The sequence below is a fragment of the Thermobia domestica genome, chromosome 1 (genome assembly GCF_964235325.1).
Source record: "Thermobia domestica chromosome 1, izTheDome1.hap1.1, whole genome shotgun sequence".
NCBI classification, from domain to species: Eukaryota; Metazoa; Arthropoda; class Insecta; order Zygentoma; family Lepismatidae; genus Thermobia; species Thermobia domestica.
Window position 1 is genome coordinate 256480163 of NC_137454.1, and position 17596 is coordinate 256497758.

The 17596-nt window shown below is 36.7% G+C and overlaps 1 protein-coding gene across 1 annotated transcript in view; it reads right to left on the reverse strand.

Annotated features, from left to right (window-relative positions):
- LOC145660535 (organic cation transporter protein) overlaps positions 1-17596 on the reverse strand; it is a 144659-nt gene that overhangs the window by 15860 nt on the left and 111203 nt on the right. Inside the window, exons 6-7 of the mRNA XM_081725726.1 lie at positions 12724-12836; positions 1475-1689 (exon numbers count right to left, since the gene is read on the reverse strand). Of these exons, the coding sequence (XP_081581852.1) occupies positions 1475-1689; positions 12724-12836 (328 nt within the window). The remainder of the gene's footprint in view (positions 1-1474; positions 1690-12723; positions 12837-17596) is intronic.

Here is a 17596-nt window from a genome sequence, read left to right on the forward strand (position 1 = left end):
AATTTTAGGTCATCATTTCTCCTAAGTTTCGGTGATTTATTCATCATTTTTTGTGTTTCGGTAATGTTTCATTATTTTTTGTCATTGTTTTAATTTTGGCCATATGCTCGAGACTGCATCGAGGTAAACACACTTTCTCATAAGATGACAATTAACAAGCAAAAGAAAGGGGTTCTGAACTACAGACATTAGTCTTTTTTACTATATTGTCAAGACAATGGTGGTGTACCCAGGTGCCTATCTTTGCCCATTGTAGTTTTTTTAGGAAGTGGGGGACGTCATAGATATTTTTGGAAGTGGGGTAATGGCATCCTCCCGCGTTCCCCCTCACTTTTACCCCTAGGTGTACTGCAACAATATGTAAGGTAGATGGAAAAGCTTAGAGTTTTCATTTTCATTAAATATTTTCAAAATTAATGTATGTAATATTTTGAAAATTATTTCTAACGTTTGAGTTTGATACTTTATCGACGTCTGTATTTTGGTGGAAAGAGACAGCATGCCTAGAAAGCAGTAGCGTAGCCAGGATGTGTGTTTGGGGGGGGGGCAAGTGCTGTTATAGGTACATATAGAGTAATTACAAAAAAAATATATATAAACATAAAATATATAAAAAAAATACAAACATCAAAGTACCAAAGTACATTGTCGGACCTCTTTGGAGGGGGGGACGGCCTTTCTGGGTCCCGCCTTACCTACGCCATTGCTAGGAAGTCTCACTTCCTCGAACGTGTCCCTGATTTTCACTTGCCGATTTTTCATACGCAATTTGTTAATTCTAAATAATAATTACATGATTTACGTGGAAGTATTATTTCTTATGTTTGTGGTAATGCCCAGAACATGGAAACACATTATACTACATAATAGGTCGAGATACGGAAAATGAGCGCATTTTATGCTGAAAAATTTGCTGAATTTGTCTTAATTATTAAATTGTTTAAATTTATATTTTATTTAGTTATTTACATTTAAATCAAACGTGTATTTCAAGTGAATGAGCTGCCTTACCTTTTTCTGATATCGCAGACACGATGCCTATCATTTAGTACTTTGTAGTACTCTTTTAAAGTTATACTTACAAATTTAATACTCATTTTCACAAGTTTTAGGACATTTTCCATATTTTAGGGCATTATATAGGTCATATATCTATTTACATATCTTTAAGGTCATGAACTTCCGCCCCCTATTCATGACCAATCTAAAAAATCTAGAGGTGGCAAGAGTTATCCCTTGCAGAGATAAAAATATTCTCCAGGAAGGATAAATTTTTGTCAGAAGAGGAAATCCCTGGCATACACCCTCCTGTCAATTCGCACACTAGTTATAATCGTAATGAGATCATTTAGTTAGCTAAATGATTGTTTAAAGATTGTTGATATAACTTAGCTATTTAAGGAATGTTTAATGAAGCCATCGCTATAGCTAGACACTTGGGAAAAGAAATATAAGCCAAAATATTACTATTTACCTGAAGTGACAGCTGTTGCAAGAAGACTGAATAGTCCACTGGTTACAAGCGTTCCAAACGCTAACCAACGTCTACCCCACCGATCTAACACAATCACCAGTAAAGTATCTGCAGGCAATTCCGTAGCACAAGCTATTGAGAATGTTATGAATACGCTGAATCCTAAGCCATCAACGTTTCTCACGTGTCCATCATATACTAATGCAATTATCATCCTGAAAGAAGTTAACAGAACAATTTATTATATATTTTAGTAATTATTACTTCCCTTGTAAACACTAAGACTTAAAAAACCAAGATTCAGCGTTAAGACAGATCTCATAATGATTATATCTGACATCATATTTTTTCAATGTTATCGGAATTTTCTCTTACTTTTTCGATTAACAGAACTAAGAATTATTTGAAATTTCAAAATCAAAATATGCTAAATAAAATTTTATAACACAAAATATAATGTAATACAATAATATAATACGGAAATGAGTAGAAACCGTTATTTATAGAAAGTTGTTGTTCTCATTACTACTATTACTTGAGATATTGTACGTAGGACGAGCAAGCGTAGAATAAGGAATAAGGCTGGCCGCAAACTGAGGGAGCAAAAGGATAGAAGCAAGTGTTGCAAATAAGTTTTGTTCGAAGCAGTTTAGCTTTTTGCTCCCTCAGTGTGCGCGGTGGCTCCATATCCCCAGCAGCACAATCCACAGTGAAACATAAACAGCAGACGATTTCCAGTTTATTTCTCGGTCTGCGCATGCGCTAATCGAACTGCTCCCACAATTTTGCCGTGCAACAAAGAAATGAGGGTAGGCATGCGACACTGCTCCAATGCCTTCAAGTGCCACATGACCAAGGTTTACAAGGTAATTATTCGTTACATTCTTTACTTAAATTGCAAGTAATTTACGTCACGTAGAAAGCCAGTATTTTACGCAGACGTAAAAAGAAAATCTTTAAAGAAATTAAAATCATTTAAAAGTAGGACAGAGTCAATATGACAGTTTATAAAATTACAAAATCAAAGGAGAGTTCACATACTGTAAATTTGGAAGCTCTTTTGTGTATGTGTTTCTATGTTGAATCAAATAGTACCGAACGTGAAAAAAAAACAACTTAAATTTTAATTCGTAGACGGTTTAGTTTGTACGTATTTTTAATATTTTACGCGTTTTTTCGGCATCACATAGTAAATCTTTTCTTACGTGCAATTACTCAACCTTGCACGCTGCGTTGCGAGTGACACTGAACCATGCGTTCGCTCAGTGTGCAGTTAACCTAATAAATACATGATAGCTGGTTTTCAACAAACCTCAATGGTGCGAAAATTAACGCGTAACACTTACTTCCACCCATTTGCTCTCTCAGTGTGCGGCCTGCCTAATGGTTAACCAGTGTGGTGTAGTTGAGCGGTCTGAGGCTGCTAAGCTAATTCGTCGGGAGTTCGGATCCCTCTGAGAATGGGCATCTTTAACCGTCATCGATATTTCTGTGTTCGTGTTCCTATTGGACTGGATTACGAAACGAATTAGAATCGACATGGATTAAAAGACTTCAAATCCGGTGACTGATCATTTTGACTGTTTTTTTTTTCAAAGTTATCACTAAGTTTCAGTATATAAATACCCAGATATCTTTACATAATGGCTCCTCTGCCGACTGCTTTGCATTCTCTTTCTCGTTGCTAATGATTTCGAAGTAAATTAACTTCACAGACAGCATGGGCACAACGTTGCTATCACAAAACAAGTAAGGAACTATGGATACAAGTAAGGAACAAGTAAGGAACTATGGCCGCTTTCCTTTCAGGTAAGAAAAAAAAAAAAAGAATGAATGAATCAGGATATTAGGAAGCTTTTTTTTTTTTTTTTTAACAAGAATTGTTACTGGGTGGCTGGATTGATAACCAAGTTTTCGTACGGTTTTGTTTAAGAGTTCTTTACTAAGTAAAGTTGTACCGAGAAGTAAAAGTTATTGAGATGAATCACAAATTAACAAAAGAACATGTTTTCGTGCTGCATGTTTGGTAGAAACACTACAAAAGCACAAATGTGATGACAACCAGTGCTGCTATTCAGCTGGTTCGCACCGGTTCGCGAGAACCGGTTGTTAAAACATTTCGAGTTCGCAGAACACACACACAACACAGGCAATACCTAGCCAAGAGGGAAAGAAAGAAGCCAAACAAATTTGTGAAAACATCTCTATATTCCCGCTTGCATGCATTGTTGTGAAGCAAGCATCTTCGAACTAGGTCAATTTAATGGGCAGACAGAAATTTGAATACGAATTCCGGAATTTCGTCCGGAATACTGGGACCTGTGAGTGCAATGAATGTGATACGTATATAATGCCTATTACATGTGCTACCTATTTGTTTTTGTATGATTCCGATATCTTCAGTTCCGGAGATACGTGTCGTCGAAGCAATGCGTACGAAATATTGGTCTTTTCATTTATATTGCGAACGATTGCTTGTCATGATCCATACTGTCATTCCTCAGAACATGTTCCTTCCCTGGTGGGACATCAAAAACAGACGCTCGTGCGGAACGGGATTCATTGCCAGAAATTGGTGACTAAGGAGCTACTTCACTTTTCCACATAATCACCACGCGGTTCCAAACACTTTTCGTAACGCTGCACCATCTCCCGTAAACTCTCTAAATAGAAGTTTGCCTCCTGGGATTGGAACCATTTGACAACAGCAGTCTTGAGATCCTCGTCGTTTTCAAACCGTTGTCCACCAAGCCACCGTTTCAAATGCAAGAAGAGCAAATAATCGTTGGGGGCAAGATCGGGACTGTATGGAGGGTGGTCAAACAGGTCCTAACGAAAATCTTGAATCATCTTCTTGACGACGGCAGCGGTATGAGGACGCGCATTATCGTGAACGAGGATGATTACGGACGACAGTTTCCCGTGGCGTCGATTTTCAATCGCACGTCGCAGTTTGGTGGGCGTGTCGCAGTACACGTCAACTGTAACTGTTGTCCCACGTTCGAAGAATCAACCAACAGGACGCCCTTGTCGTTTCAAAAGACGGTAGCCATCAGTCTCCGACTCCAGTGCTGCGATTGCTTAAACTTTTTTGGTTTGGAGGAACCTGAATGGCGCTACTGCATGGACTATTTTTGGATTCGCCGTTGGTGTACGAGATCCACGTCTCGTTGCCAGGCACAATGTTTCGAAACAAATCATCTCCCTGTTTTCGATACCAATCCAAAAACTGTCGGGCACTGCACATTCGTTGCTCTTTATTCTAGTCTATTAGCATTTTCGGCACCCACCTTGCACTCAACTTGTGATATCCAAACGTTTCTGTGACAATCCTGTAGATGGTGGTTGGTGGGGAAGGTCATGAGCCAGAGCACTAATCGTCAATTGTCGATCACTTCGCAGTTTTTGGTTCGCTTGCCCCACAAATTGATCCGTCTGAACACTAGGCCTGCAACTCCGGTCTTCATCGTGCATATTGGTGCGACCATTTTCAAACTCACGACACCATTTGCGAACCTTTCTTGCACTCATTACAGTAGGTTCATACACTAGGCACAATTTCCTATAGATATCATCAGCAGAAGTTCATTTTGCAAGCAAAAATCGTATCACACCGCGCATTTCACGACTAGCGGGAGAAACAATTCTCGCGGCCATTGCAATCTCCCTTTCACGGCTGCCAAACTCCTACTGACTCAAGACAACTACTGCAGTAACTTCGTCAATAGTCCGTCGTTGGCGCTGCATGCATGAAATTATGTTCCGGTCTACCCCAATTTCACTATGCGTCGACGGCCCTTACTTCTGGAATACGCCTTGTGTATATATATATATATATATATATATATATATATATATATATATATATATATATATATATATATATATATAGAGAGAGAGAGAGAGAGAGAACCGGTTGTTAAAAAATTAGGGATAGCATCACTGATGACAACAGACTTCAGGAGAAGATTTTCAGTTGTAAAATCACCATCACGTTAAGCCATGAGAAACCTGATCCAACGATTCGAGGCTACAGATTCTGTATATGATTTACCACAAAGCCGACGACCACAAAATGTACGAAATCAAGGAAACATTGAACTTGTTGCTCATAGTTGTGTATCTAGCCCGAAAAGGTCTACCAGAAGGCACGCACCTGACGTACCTCTTTAAAGAACATGTATTTGAAGATGAAAGCTTACCGACCAAAGCTTCTGCATACGTTGCATGAATGTTGTACGAAACGGTGTGTTCAGTTCGGAACGAAGCTTTTTGGGCAGATGATGACTCATTTACGAGGAACGGTCGCGTAAATAGACGCAGTTATGTTTGTTGGAGTGATACCAATCCACATGAAATTGTGATAGTAGAGTTAAATGTCCCTGGTGCCACTATTTGAAGTAGTATTTGGAATGGTGGTGTCATAGGACCATTTTATTTTCAAAGAATTGTTACTGTTGTTACACACCTCAAGATGTTGTAGCAAGTTGTCATTCCAGAACTTGAAAATAACCCTCGTTACGAAAACATTCAGTTCACGTGGCAACACAATGAAGCATCAGGGCCGGCCTTAGGTGATGCGGGGCCCGATTGGGAATATTTTGCGGGGCCCCAGGTTTACAACTAACTTGCACCAAAGGTTTGTAGAACATTATATATATATATATATATATATATATATATATATATATATATATATATATATATATATATATATATATATATATATATATATATATATAATGTTCTATGTGTGTGTGTGTGTGTGTGTGTGTGTGTGTGTCCCTGCTGGTCTATCTGCAAAATGTTCTGGTGAAAACGCTCACCCTGTTTATTGCTTATAGCAACTAATTTTTTAGAGAAGTAACTCGACTGGAAATGCAGAAAGTGAATGATTTTAAAATACATATTTCACCCTTATGCCTCCCAATTTTTCAAGAAGGTTCTCTACCAGTATTTCATAGTTTTCTTCTCTTTCAAATAAACTTATCTATATCGAAATCTAGTTTCTTGACCAAACTTGGCAAAGAAGCATGCAATATCAAAAAACGAGTGTAAGCAAAATTTAAACCGCTTCCGTCCATAAAACGGCCGCAGTGGCCAAAAACCTGATTGTTCAGAATAAATCATAATACTGTGTTTCAATTTTGAAAATTTAATTTTATTTGTAAAACGGGTAAAGGGATGAAAAACAAAATCACATTAGCCGACACCGGGAGGAAGTAGACATCTATTTGAGGGCATGCGTATTATGACCCCCATCTTGAAGTCAGTCTTATATCTCGCTCGACATTTTTAAATAGGAAGAGGGTCATGCAATATATCAAATTAGATTAGAATTTTACAATAAATAGAATAGTGAAGTCTATGTTTCCATAAGTTCATATTTGTAAGGCATAATGGAATGCGCATTGATATGAATTCGTTGGTTCAAAGATTTCTTAACAGCTTTTTGAAAATAATTGAAGTCAGATAATCCTAATGGGAACATCGTAGATAGCTACTTATGAAAGGTATAATCAATTTGAAATCGTTATCGACTGCAGATGAAATGAAATGACGATGAGACGACATAAACCTTAAGAAACTGATGGAAGATGGATGGCATTTTCTATTGGATTAGTTGAGTTAGAAGACAAACTTTCATATTCAGTACGCAACGCACTAGTATACATTCCGTTTTCCTGACTTAATTAAAAAAAATAAATAAATAAAAACATCCACGGGATATTTCGCAGGAGAGGGCAAAGTTTGTCCTCAGGTTTGGTATTTTTAATATAGCTATAATAAGAAAAAGGATATGCAAAAGAGTCGCACTGACATGGAAAGGTCACGAGCTGGTCCGCTGAGATGCGAATGAGACAATTGTGTTTTAATTTGATATTTTATAACTAGACTAACCCCAAAGTTACACGTGCCACCGGTCGGGATATCGTGTAAAAGTTATTAGCTGGCTCCTGGAATAATTTGAACCGGGTTATTTTTTCGGAAACGGTTGAGTAGATGAAAAACTCGGTGAACAAGTATCCTATCGTTTTTCAAGGGCATACTTTTTGGGGTAAAAAAAAGTTTGCCGAAGGTCCACCGCAGGGTCCCAAACGGGGTTTAACTCAAAAGTTTTAAATGGCAAGGGGGCTTAAGTAGCACATCATTTGAAAACTGTTGCGAAATGAAAGTTTCGACTCTGATGGAGCAAGTTTCGACTCTCTACGACAATCCTATGCAAAATGGCATCGGGTGAAAATGTAAACAGATAATTAATTGAAAAGTCCATGGCCATCCCTATAAATTGGAAACAGTGCGACAAATGTGAAACCAGGAAACCACGTGTGGCCCATTATTTTCAAAGCACATGATTTAAAGTAAAAAAAAAAAAAAAAAAAAAGTTATGTACCTGGGCCCCCGCAGGGGTCCAGGTGAGATCCAGCTCAAAGTTATCAAATGGCAAGGGGGTATAGTAGCACATCGTTTGAAAGCTGTTGTCAAATGAAAGAAGATGGAACAAGTCTCGATTCTCAACGATAACTGTGCAAAATGACAGAGGATCAAAAAGTAAACACAAAATTAATTGAAAATTCTATGGCCACCTTGAATCCAAGATGGCCACTTAAAACCTATGTCGAAAGTATAGGCACTCCAAACTGTTGAAGCTAGGAAAACCAAATTTGGCATGAATGTTGATCAGTAAGCGTAGGTGATGAAAACATACAAAATGTTCAAAAACGCGACATCTTGAGTTCAAAATGCCACTATGTATCACATGCATGTCCAGCTCAAACCACTGGAGCTGGAGAAGCGAAATGTGGTATTTGGGTTTATTGTCAATAGTAGATATCCACAAAAAGTCAAAGACTTATCATCTGTAATCCAGTATGGCTGACATCGTGAAAAATGAGTTTGTATATAAATGCTGACAATTATGTTGCATCTGACAATCACAGCTGACAATTATGTTGCATCTTCATTCATTCAACCCGTTGAAATAGAGAGATCTACGGGTGACCCGGCCGAAGTACACATAATTTGTTGCCACCAGGCGGCAACCCTAACCGCTGCAGCAGACTATTGGAAGCATCATAGAACGGAGACTACTATTCTTTTATTATTATTATTATTTATTTACCATTTCGATTATTTCTTATTTCTTTGTTATTCTCACTTTCATTTTCTATCCTGTTTTCATCATATGTATATAAATTAGTCCGTCATTGTGAACTCATCTTCTTTCAGTTCACAACAGCTTTCAAACGATGCGTTATTATATCCCCTTGCCTTCGAAACTTTTGAGTTGGACCCCACCTGGGATCGTGCGTGGCCCCTGGGACAAGATGTTTTTACTTTAAATCGTTGTACTTTGAAAATAATGCCACAAGTGCTTTTCTGGTTTGACATTTGTCTCACCGTTTCCAATTCATAGGGGTGGCCATGGACTTTTCAGTCAAGTTTTTGTTTACATTTTGACACGATATCATTTTGCATAGGATTGTCTTAGAGCTGAGACTTACGCCGTCCTCTTTCATTTCGCAGCGCTTTGAAATGATGTGCTACTTAAGCCCCCTTGTCATTTGAAACTTTTGAGTCGGACCCCGTCTGGGACCCTGCGGTGAACCCTGGGGCAAACTTTTTTTATCCCAAAAAGTGTGCCCTTGAAAATGATAGGATACTTGTTCACCGAGTTTTTCATCTAGTCAACCGTTTCCGAACAAATGACCCGGTTCAAATTATTCTGCTAGCTAATAGCTTTTACATTACAAAATATGTTCTAACTCACGATATCCCGACCGGTGGCACGTATAACTTTTGGATTCGTCTCGTTATAACATATCAAATGAAGACAAAATTGTCTTTTTTAGATCTCAGCGGAGCCAGTTTGTGACCTTCCCTTGTGAGTCTGATTTATTTGATATCATCTCTGTATTCACGTTAGTATCACATGACATAATCAGTGAGAACACCACGAATTTTTACTTAGTGGGGTGTTCAAAACAAAAGAAGGTGTGCACCCAGAATAATGATATACATCTTTACACAAACTCAAAGAAAACAATATTTTTATGCCAAAGTGTGTGTATAAGGAAATTTGAGGAGTATTAGGGGTGTTGCAGGTGTGCAGAATACTCACTGGACATATCTATTTTTACAGCAGAAGTTGAAACGTATAAAAATAAGCTACTGCAGCATTAAATTCAGAAAATATGTACTTATACCCGGAAACTTAATACAAACTATTCATTTTGTTGTTAGGAAGAGGCCATACCCTCCTTTATGGAGTCCATGGATGTACCGTACCTGTATTGCAATATGTTGCTGTGTACTTGATAAGCGAGAGTAACAGAACCATCTTAACGGTATCATAGCCATTTGGTTGGGGGCCCCGCGAGCATTATGGCTACATGTGTTAGGAGCAAAATTTAGTCATTGGGACCACAAGACACTTGTTTGCTCTGGGGCCTAATATAATCTTAAAACGGCAGTGGAGAGTACATTAGATTAGACTGGACAGTAGAGTAGACGGCACTAGCGCGGGGCCTCCTTAGGCGCGGGGCCCGATTTGGAGCAATCGGTCCAATCAGCTTAAGGCCGGCCCTGTGAAGCATTTCCTCACTTTGGTGTTGTTGTGTGGAACTTCTTGGATCAACATTTCGATGAATGGATTGGACGTTGTGGTACGATAGATTGGCCATCTTGTTCATGTGATCTCACACCATGTGGCTTCTCTATGTCATAAACTGTCAAAGAATAGGAATTTTCCGAGCAACCGCAAGATTGGGATAACTAGAAACAGCTAATCGAACAATCACTCGAGAGTTTGGATGTCAAATCTCGATTGTGTCATGATATTTGCAAATCAGTGTTTAAATAATGTACCTTGTGCGTTGAACATGGTGGGAAACAATTTGAGCAGTATTTATAAGTGTATTGTCAAGTCATCTAATTTCTTTTATTTTATATCGTCACATATTGGAGAAAGCGGCTTTGTGCTCATCCGATACATGTAGACCTAGGTATAATAAAGAAAGATGCATTGCAAATGAGGAACAATATATATCCTGGTATTTATAGTTTATAAACTAATCTTTTATAGAAAACACCTTAAAACTTTTCTGATAATACGTTATGATGCATTATTTAATATAAAAAGCCTGCGACAGGTAGTCAAATAGTCCACAGCGATAGGATAGCAACAGTTCAAAAATCTCCTAATATATACGCAAAACCACTTTTATTTTTTGTCATCACAATTTATTTCCTTTCGTCATCTGTAAAGTATAGAGCGCACTGAGAAAATGTCAAAAATATTGTATTAAGTGAAAAAAATGTCTTAAACTGAAAAACTGAGTCACAATAAACAATTAATTTATTTGCATAGCCCGAATAATGTTTTCTCTGAGCTTCAACAGCAATTTATAAAATGAAATAAATTAAATTTTGACTTACAGCCCATGATAGTATCTTTATTTAAATTCATTAGTTCGGAGTTTAACGTTCCTTTCAGCACCGTAATAAGGCTATAAGAGGCATGGCCTTAGAGCTTAACGTGGGATCCGAGGTACATGAGCTCCCATCAGAAATCAAATCCAGATCCTCTGCGTCGAAGGCACGTACATAAACGATAATAAATTAATTAACCATCAATTTTCTTCGTTAGCTCAGTCCCTACAAATATTGCGAAAGAATATTGAAGATTGTTTCGAAATATTTGAGTCTGATGCCTGAGATATAGTATCAAGCAATTTCTCTAGGTTTTTCGCATTTTTTAAAAAATATATATAATCGCATAAGATGGAATGAGCTTCCTAACTTACAGGACTTGATAGTAATTTATTAAGGTACATAATTTAATTCAACATTAAAAAATAAATCAATTAAAGCGTGTACAAAAATGTAAGTTTATGTGCAAAATTCCTATTTTTAATATAGTATGCAAATCTTCAGTAACAAATGACCATTAGAAATATTTTTTTACTATAGACGAAATTTACTATTTACTATAGACGAAATTAAAAAAAAAATCCATGAATTTCACTCCCCGTATAAAATATTTCTTAGCATGTGAATCCTATCTTTACCATTATGGAGTTTCCTCGTATATGGTTACCGTACGCATTTTCGGCGTGGAAGACCCGTTCGTTTGTTCATGTGGTTTGAAATCCATGTTGAGCAATAGATTCGTGCATCAATACCGTCTGTGCTGGAAAGTGAGGTTAAACTTCAAATCCACCTACAACCACCAACATATTAGGATTAAGGGTAGACCCAAAAATGATTTGATTTCTTCTGAAATACTCTGATTGCATATACCTATGTAGAATTGTCTGTCTTCAAAGTCTCTTAAATTTGTTCCTACACAGAAGAACTTTACATCTAATTGATAAAAAGGTAGCTGGAAAAAGGAAGGTAAAAGGAAGCATGGTATTTTATGTTGTATAATTATTTAATTATATAAATCAGTAAATATCGACGTATGAGTGTACTCTGTCAAGAACTAAATTTCTAACGGCCTTACACGTTCATAACTGTTAGTGAAATCTTCAAAAAGCCATCTTTCAGGTTAAATTGTAGTTTATATGAGATTCACAATATACTTAAATTAGGTAGGATGACAATTATATCCAATGACATCACCAGAGAGAGATCTTTTTATACTGAGAATAAGTCCCATATAGTATCTTGCCATATTCTCTACAATAAGCAGCAAGGAAAGTGAATACTAAAATGGGAAAACTTTGTATTCAAAAATTGAAAGTGTTAAGGAATTGATGGAGTATATAACTTTCATTTGATTTACAGAATAAAATAGATGAATGAGGTAAATTAATACAATTTTCTCTTCCTCTTAAATAAGCATAATTCCCTTCTCAAAACTGAATTCTTTGTAACGCTACTGGTGATAACGAAGTATTACTGTGTTTACCATATGTAGGTAGTTTCGCGAGTTATATTCCAAGCCATGTGGTGATTGTAGAGGACAGACTCCGTATGCATGATCTTTCCACTCATTTCTCCCCTAGTTGTATCAATATTTATTTTCACCCTGTATGTAAATAGTCCCGGCATCCATTCTCTATGATCTTATTTTCCAATTAACCTTGCAAGTATAAATACAGAATTCTCAAATATTTTGTTTCCTTTGCAAACGTATGGTGAACATAAATCAATTATTACAAAGTAGTTGTATTTTTAATTACAACTAAGAAACTAAGAATGCCAAATAATAATAATAATAATAATAATATACAGATACTTACCAAATGACTATGAGTAGAAAAGTGATTCTTCGTAGGTGAGGAGTTCGGAAGAGATCAAGAACTGAATATGTAACTTCATTTTCTATTTCTTTCTGTACCTGGCGACAGCTGTCCTGCAAAATGAAAATAAATAATGTTCACAATAAATGCATTTAGGTATCAACTTATAGAGTTACTTAGAATATGTTTTGACAACAGAATGTACAGCACATAAAGGGTAAGTGTCCTTCACAAGACGTCCAGCGACGTTACTACTATTTCTGCAACTCCCGCATTCATTAAGGAAAACTTGATCTACAGGTATGCCTAAAGAGTTGAATTTTAAGTTAATTAGAAGCAAACTAAATAACAAAAAAGTACTTTGTAAATTGAATGTTGGAAACTGATAATTTCACGAGAAACAAATTACGAAAGTATTAAAGCAATCAGCAACAAATTTTGGTTTTGGTTTTACTAGGTATTTAAGTAAAATATACTATACATTAATCTACAGACTTTACTTTTTTCTCTATTTCTCTGCACATACTCTACTACCTTTCAGAAAGGTTGAATCAAAGAGAACTCCGTTCCAGCTGCTCCCAGATACTCATGTACTGTTTTTTTGTGTCCTCCGTCATCTGGTAGCGTTGATCTCCAACTCTTTCACAAAACCAAACAGATAATAATCGGAGGGTGTAATGTCAATTAGTAGAGAGAGGCAGAATTTTCAATCCCATTTTCCTACTTTTCTTCCTGGGGAACTGGACAGCGTTCAGGCTTGTATTATCGTGTTGGCTGGTGATTTTCTTTCCAGGGCGTTTATCCAGCACTGCAGTAGGCTTTTGTGAAATGTTTGCACAAAACTTAGAGAACTGATTATTTCCTACATCCAAGAAATTCAACCAGAATGCTCTGCTCTGCATGCCAGAAGACGGCGCCCATAACTTTGCCAACACATAACATTGCCTTTTCTTTCTTTTATTGTTGGTGACGTGGAATGGTGCCATTCCATACTCTGACACTTTTTTTTTTTTTCGGGTCTTAACTATGAAACCAACTTTCATCATCGATCACAGTCTGTTCAGTCGTCAATCAACATCGTACCCAGCGGCAACAGATACTTCGATAGCCCAACCCTGCGATCATTTCGTGCACTGCACTTTATCCTATAGCAAGTGTTGCTATAATTGTATATACAGTGTCTCGTCTATCTTTTTGATGAAATCAACGGTTTACATGTTGCATTTGGTGAAGGCAACTCGTGTGATCCTTCGAGCCTGATTTTCGATATTCGTGTTCCCACCTTTAGATGCCTTACCCGTCTTCTAATGCTGTAAGAATCCATGTATGAGCACCCATATTCTATTGTAAATTTCAGCAGCAGAAACAACTGCCCGTGATCAAGCGATTCAAGCTAATTACATCAGTACTTCAACATGTTCAGTGAAGTTGGCAAATTTCGATTATTTACATTGTTTGCGTTCTGTATATTGATATAATCTGATTTTTTTGCTTGTTACTTTCAATACTACCCTTGTATTTTACAGTAGGTTTGTACAATGATCAAAGCGTTGAATAGAAGGGAACGAACCAATTTTCGGGTAAGATATTTAGAACTTCTGAGAAATTTATTTAGTAATGGCTTACAAAATTTGTCATTGTTAGCAGTTATTGCACAATGCAGATTCTATTTTCGTACAATAAAAGTTGTAGAAACTGTCCCGGTTTTAAAAACTTGTATTATTTTTGTTCCAGAATACAATAATGTCTCACCAGCATCTTGAAACAACAAACGTAAATTTTAGTACACACATTCGTTAGTAGATAGCAGAAACATCACAAAGAAATACAAATCAAGCTGTTTAGGCGAAAGGGAGCACAGCATATTCCATTCCTTGGCCACCGCGAAATACAGATTTAAAAATGAAATCAAATCTTTCAGTTTTAGTTCCTACTGTTATTCCATGTAGGGTAAAAGAGACGACTATGATGAGAAAAGGATGACATGGTGGAATGAAGAAAGTGAAAAGAAACGGGGCAGCACCCAGAAAATCCGCGCACACGGTGTTTCTCCACCGCAAAGTCTACTTGGTGCGGATGGGAATAGAATCAGAGATCCCACACACCAAAGGTGAACGCTCTACCGGTGAGTTACCGTGGCCCCGAAATACAGATTTAACTAGATAAATTTAACCCTGTAGCCTGTAATTGGCAAGCATTGAAAGCGTTACCATTAAAATAGCTACTGAGCAGCATTGCCATATTATGGTCAAATATCATAAGAATACTCTCAGTAACTAGCAACAGTTTCGTTGAAATCTTTTCCTACAGAGCAAGAAACCACAAATAATAATAATAATAATAATAATAATAATAATAATAATAATAATAATAATAATAATAATAATAATAAACTTTCGCGGAACACGAGATAAAGTTTCTACAACAATAAATTTGACTGTCCCCTGTTGACGAAGATTAGAAGTATCTAAAGAAGGGACCCGCAAATCATTTATATGAATATTGTATGAAAGCAATAATGCTAACTAAATGATCACTGAAGTTATAATTCGTGCGGATAACGCAATAGAATGCAATATTGCTTGGGAGCAACAGTGCCAAGTAAAGGGTTAAAGTTAATAAAATACATATAATTAATAATGTTCTTTGTTTTATTGTTATCAATTTCTTTTTTTATTTTCTGTATAACTTAGGAACCGAGTATAGCTTCGGTTAAACTCATGTTATATGTATAGTGTCTTTGTCATTGATTTTTCATGGTAAAGTCAAATGAAGGACAAAAGTAGAACCCCATTTTAAAATTAGCTATTTCTGTATTTATTCTGTTTGCTGGCTTTTAAGAGATACGAAAATTTGGGTTCAGAAATTGTTTTGTTCTCACTTGAACTAATACATGTATATATAGGGTTGCTTCTGAGACAAGAGTTCAGGCTCTCTCACCTCGAAACGGTGCCATGAAAGTAGTCTCGTTCTTGTTTTGTGTCGTGAAAGCGTATTTGTTTCTATTGATAGGGCTCTATCCCGTCCATCATCATTCGTCTCATCTCGTAGGGAAACCTACAAAGGTATATGAATAATTTTTCGGCCAGCACAAGATGGAGGAAAAGCTCTATCCCATCTATTTCGCCTCATCTTGTAGGTAAACCTACAAAATGTTTGTGAATAATTTTTTGGTCGGTACAAGATGGAGGAAAAGGTCTATCCCATCTATTTCGCCTCGTCTTGTAGGCAAACCTAAAAAATGTTTGTGAATAATTTTTCCGTCGGTACAAGATGGATGAAAAGCTCTATTCTGTCCGTTTTGCCTCATCTTGTAGGCAAACCTACGAATGTTTATGAATAATTTTTCGGCAGTACAAGATGGAAGAAAAGCGCTATCCCGTCTCTTTCGCCTCATCTCGGAGGCAAACCGTTTCGCCTACAAACGTTTATGAATAAGTTGGAGGAAAAGCTATCTTAAATTACCTTGGGTATTAAACTAAGAGAATCGAGTATTTTCAAATACTTCAATACAATTCCTATCAGTTACAATGAAAAGAATCACAAAATATCATTTCTCAAAACAGGTATTTGTAGTGTATGGTGATAATAATGTGAGATACTTGAATTTAAATATCAGTCAAAGTATTATACGTTCTAATATACGAGTATTATTGGGCTAATATGGGGAAGTCATGCAGATGCGTTTGTTAAAACCAATTGAAAAGCAACTCAGAACAAGCTAGCGAATATGCTGGTGAAACGTTTGTTACATAAAAATCCATTAATTTAGTAACATATATGCATACGGTTACAATCATCACCTGAAAACTAGCTTTATTTAAATATGTAATGCCTTACTTCTTTGTTGTAGGTATTATCTGCTAGAACCCTCGCACAAAGCTTAAAAAAGAAAGAAAGAAAGAAGAAAAGAAAGTTTAAATTATTATTACAAAAAATAAATCAGATATAAAAATCCTGTCAAATTTAAATCATAGCGTCTGACTTAAACACAGTATTACTTCTATCTACGGAGATGACTGTAATGATCTCGTATTGTGAAGTACCGACGTTACTTTAAACACTTGTTATTAACAGAATATTGGGATGCACGGTGGCTCCTGGTAGAGTCTCTGGTATGGAGGTTTTCTGGTTCGATATCCGGCCAAGTAAGCTTGTGGTGGACAACATTGTATCCGTGGGTTTTTTCGCGGTACTACTGTTTCCCCCCAGATACTCATTCAACCAAATCTTCTTCCATCATCATTCACTTGCCTTAATCATCGCCTCCCTTAGCCTAAAGGGCAATATCGTGGGACCTTAAATACAAAGATTTCATTTCATTTCTATTGACAGAATATTCCAGAAAGTAACAAGATAACAGTGGAGTGGGGAAGGAATTAATTTGGAAATTATCAAGGTTAAACAATACTTATGTTTGGCAGCCGATCAACAAGAAGGAATGTTGTTAACCTTCTGTCACAGAATTTGTTTTTCTTTTATGTAAAAAAATTTGGAACCTTGCTTCTGTGCTGTTAACCACATTCGCAGAATAGCTGGCTTTGGCAAAAGAACTTTAACATGTCTAAAAAGGGAACAAGTAAGTTTTGTTTTACAGTGTGAAATTACGGTACGCTTCTCAACTATGGGAATTCAATAGTCAAACCTGAAGTAGTACATCTATAACTACTAGCTGTAATAGACTAATCACATTAAAGCTAGCACCTGTTCCTCGAACGCTGAATCCATGTCAGAAGGCTATTAGTCGCTATGCCTTATTGTTTTTATTCTATGGCAATAAAGTTGAAATCGGAAATCGTTATTTGAACCACTTCCGGATTGAAGGGATGAGACAGAACCGAATCTTGGGAAGTTAAATTAATTGCGAAAAACG